At 46.3% G+C, this 3,230-nt stretch overlaps 1 protein-coding gene across 1 annotated transcript in view; it reads left to right on the top strand.

The window, feature by feature from the left end:
* Positions 1-179: 179 nt before the first annotated feature.
* LOC102204393 (centrosomal protein of 162 kDa-like) overlaps positions 180-3,230 on the top strand; it is a 6,789-nt gene continuing 3,738 nt past the window's right edge. The window contains exons 1-4 of the mRNA XM_005754865.2: positions 180-366; positions 445-684; positions 2,303-2,500; positions 2,683-2,950. Coding sequence (XP_005754922.1) covers positions 229-366; positions 445-684; positions 2,303-2,500; positions 2,683-2,950 — 844 coding nt within the window. The 5' untranslated portion in view covers positions 180-228. The remainder of the gene's footprint in view (positions 367-444; positions 685-2,302; positions 2,501-2,682; positions 2,951-3,230) is intronic.

The following is a 3,230-nucleotide window of genomic DNA, read 5'->3' as shown; positions in this document are numbered from 1 at the left end:
CGAACTCCCAACTCTTGAGCCACGATCGCCCCACTAAAACTAAAATTGATTTAAATTGTGTTAATTTTGAGGAACGTGCCTATCTTTCCTGGCTCTGGAAACATTGCTCTAGAGCAGCGGTCCCCAACCCCCGGGCCTCGGACCGATACCGGTCCGTGACTCGTTTGGTACCGGGCCGCGAGAGTTCTTTTGTGGTGCTTTACAGTGACAACAGTGAAAGCTTTAGGAATGAGGATGGGAAGTAACAGGCCGTCTCCATTTCAGGTAGAAAAACTGAAACAGGAAGTGGGCAAAAGAAACAGCTGGCAGAGAAAGGCGAGAGACAAATTTGTGGACTTGAAGAGGATGAAGGACTTGGAGCGACAGGTTTGGCACACGGGCATACACTAACAATTCATTTCTCCTTCCTTCTTCTACAACTTCATATCACTTGTGCTTCACCAGGTGAAGGAGCTGGAACAAATACTCAGGAGCAGAAACCCAAATTCGCTGCCTGCTTTGATTTATGCTGCAGCCACATCTGCCAGCTACGAGGACGTGGACGCCGGCAAAATGTCCTCTTCCAGCCGGATCACTGCTCTGCTGGAGCGAAGGATCCAACGTCTGGAGGCCGAGCTGGAGAATCACGATGAGGAAGCCAAACGCAGCCTCCAGGTTATGGAGCAGCAGTTTCACAGAGTCAAGGTACAGCTAACATCAGTCCACAGGCTTGTCGATGTAACGACCTGCCAGCACTCAGCCTGGAAGTAACAGCTGGGTGACTGTGAAGAGGACCCTAAACAGAAAGCCCCCGTCACACCACCGACCTGTTCACCACCTTCCAGCTTGGGTTCAGGGGTCAAACACTCGCAGCTTTTAAGATTGGGCTTAAAACTTTGATAAAGCGTATAGTCAGGGCTGGATCAGGTGACCCTGCATCCAGCCTCGGCTGCTGGGGGCGTGTTTATACCTTTTACAGCTGTCTGCTAGTGTGGGGTTTTGTCCTTTTTAAATGACAAAAAATATGTTAATCACATCTTAATACCAAAGAAATAGGGCAGCCACCGTCTCTTGCTGGTCATCAGTAGAAGTCACTGAATCCACACTTTGTGATCACCACGTGTCCTCCTGCTTGGTGTGCTAGAACAGCAAAGCAGAGCGACAAACAGACAAAAGCTTCATAGAGAACTGAAGCCCAAAGAGGAAGCCGTGTGACATAATAAGTTCAGTTTCAGTCAGTCAATGAGCTTCTTAACCGCACAGCTGTGAGACTAAACAGTAAAACCTTTATTTTTCTCCTTCACATGTCTGACTTACAGCAGATCAGTGAGGAAACGTGTGTCTGTGCTGAACCAACACTTTTAAATGTTCTTGCTGTGGAAGTAGTTTGATTCATCACAGTGAAGAATCAGTTTCAGACGTCTGCTTATAGTAGAGACTCCGTGTGTTTTATAGAAGTCTGTGTCAGAACCATTATTTTCTGTGGTTTGTATCATTTAATGCTGAAATGATCATTAAAAACATCAGATGAGGGAACACATGAACCAGTTCCTCTTGTAGCGCCTCGTAGCACTTAAAGCTCTTTACACAGCTCGTCTCAGTCACAGTGCTGTGGAGCAGCCAGGGGTTGAAGCACCATTAGCAGATAACTCAAGAGATGAGGCAGAGTGAATACATTATAATATTTTTCTGATTCAACTCCAGTTTCACTGCAGTAAAATCCCTCAGCAGCTGTGTGACAGCACTATGAGTCACTTGCAGCACTGGCATTTTGATTTCTGTGGAAAAACTGAAGGACAGAGGTTTTATTTCAGTTTGGACTCTTGTCATGGACATATTCATTAGTGTTTTCAGAGCATTGTTTCATAAAGGACTGCAGCCTCTCTGCTGTGGAGGATCTGAGTCTGTAGGCGTCGGCCTGCTTAGTCACACCCACGAGCCTGTCAGCTGCTGACTGGCTCAGTTTCCAGCTGTACCTGTTAACTGGTTTGTGTATCACTCACTGTTTATACGTAAAGTAGAAAGTGTGAAGCACGTGTGGCTTGTTTCACACAGGGATCAGTAACAGTGTTCCTTGGTCGGTAGCTGCTTTTGATTTGTTTCTTTGCTTGCAGTCACTGATGTACTGCGCTTGGTCCTGTATGATTAATTCCTCTTCATTAAGGACTGTTTTATATATAACTTGTCACAGTTATTTAATCAAATTAGACACATTATAAAATCAAATACATTTTAAATCATGCTCACAAACTGAGTCTTAAAAACGAACAAGCTGTTTGTGTAGCAGATCTTTGTTGAATGCCACCATGTGTCTGCTCTGCAGCTCCGCTACGAGCAGCAGATCTGTGAGCTGGAGCAGCAGCTGCAGCGTGAGCAGCAGCTTGAAGCAGCAGCTGGGTCCCAGTCATCAGTAGTCCAGGCTCTGGAGGAAGAGCTGTACCGTGTGAAGCAGAGCCACAAACAGAAGGAGAAATCTCTGCATGAGCAGATCGAGTCTCTCCAGCAGCAGCTTAAACAGAAGGTCAGTACAAGTCTTACTAAAAGCAAAGAGCTATTGTCTTAGCTGCCTCCAGATGCTAGAGCAGGCAGCCTTTGCCCTGAAACCTTGGAATAATGGATGAAGTAGGATAATGGAGGAGTTGATAACACAAAATAAACTTGTACTCGATTATACAATACTGAGGAGAGCCCTTCGTTTTACAGGCCCTGCTGAGTCCCGGCCGGCACCAGCGCCAAGCCGAGGCAGCATTTGGTGTGCGGCTTGAGCGGCTGAATCAAGAGCTCGCTAAAAAGACACGGACCATTCAGGAACTGAAGAAGGAACGGAGGAACATGCCGTCTGTCCCCAACACACGAGCAGAAAGACGATCCACTGAGAGCAAACACCAACAACCAGGTCTCCTCACTGCAGGAGGAGAAACATTCCCAGCTGCTCCGTGTGAGAAGACCTATCAGCCCACCGTATTCACAGGTGGGAATGCACTTTTTTAAAGTAAGTAATACACAAAAGGGACTAAAGATCACCTGATGCAATCAAAACATTTTGTGGTCACACTGTTTAATTCACTTTGGTTTCATTTATTCAATTCCAAATCCCAACAAGATTCGCCTCATCGGGGACGAGAGCAAGGAGACGAGACTAAAGTCGTGCTGTGGTAGAGAGAACAACTCATAATGCAATGCAGAGTGCTGTATAAGTACTTAGTGAGTGAAAGGGGGCCATTTATGGTGTGTGTGTGTGTGTGTGTGTG

The sequence above is a fragment of the Pundamilia nyererei genome, unplaced genomic scaffold (genome assembly GCF_000239375.1).
Source record: "Pundamilia nyererei isolate P.nyererei 1_Seehausen unplaced genomic scaffold, PunNye1.0 scaffold00705, whole genome shotgun sequence".
NCBI classification, from domain to species: domain Eukaryota; kingdom Metazoa; phylum Chordata; class Actinopteri; order Cichliformes; family Cichlidae; genus Pundamilia; species Pundamilia nyererei.
The sequence above is the reverse complement of the archived record's forward strand: the minus strand, read 5'-3'. Positions and strand labels throughout refer to the sequence as shown.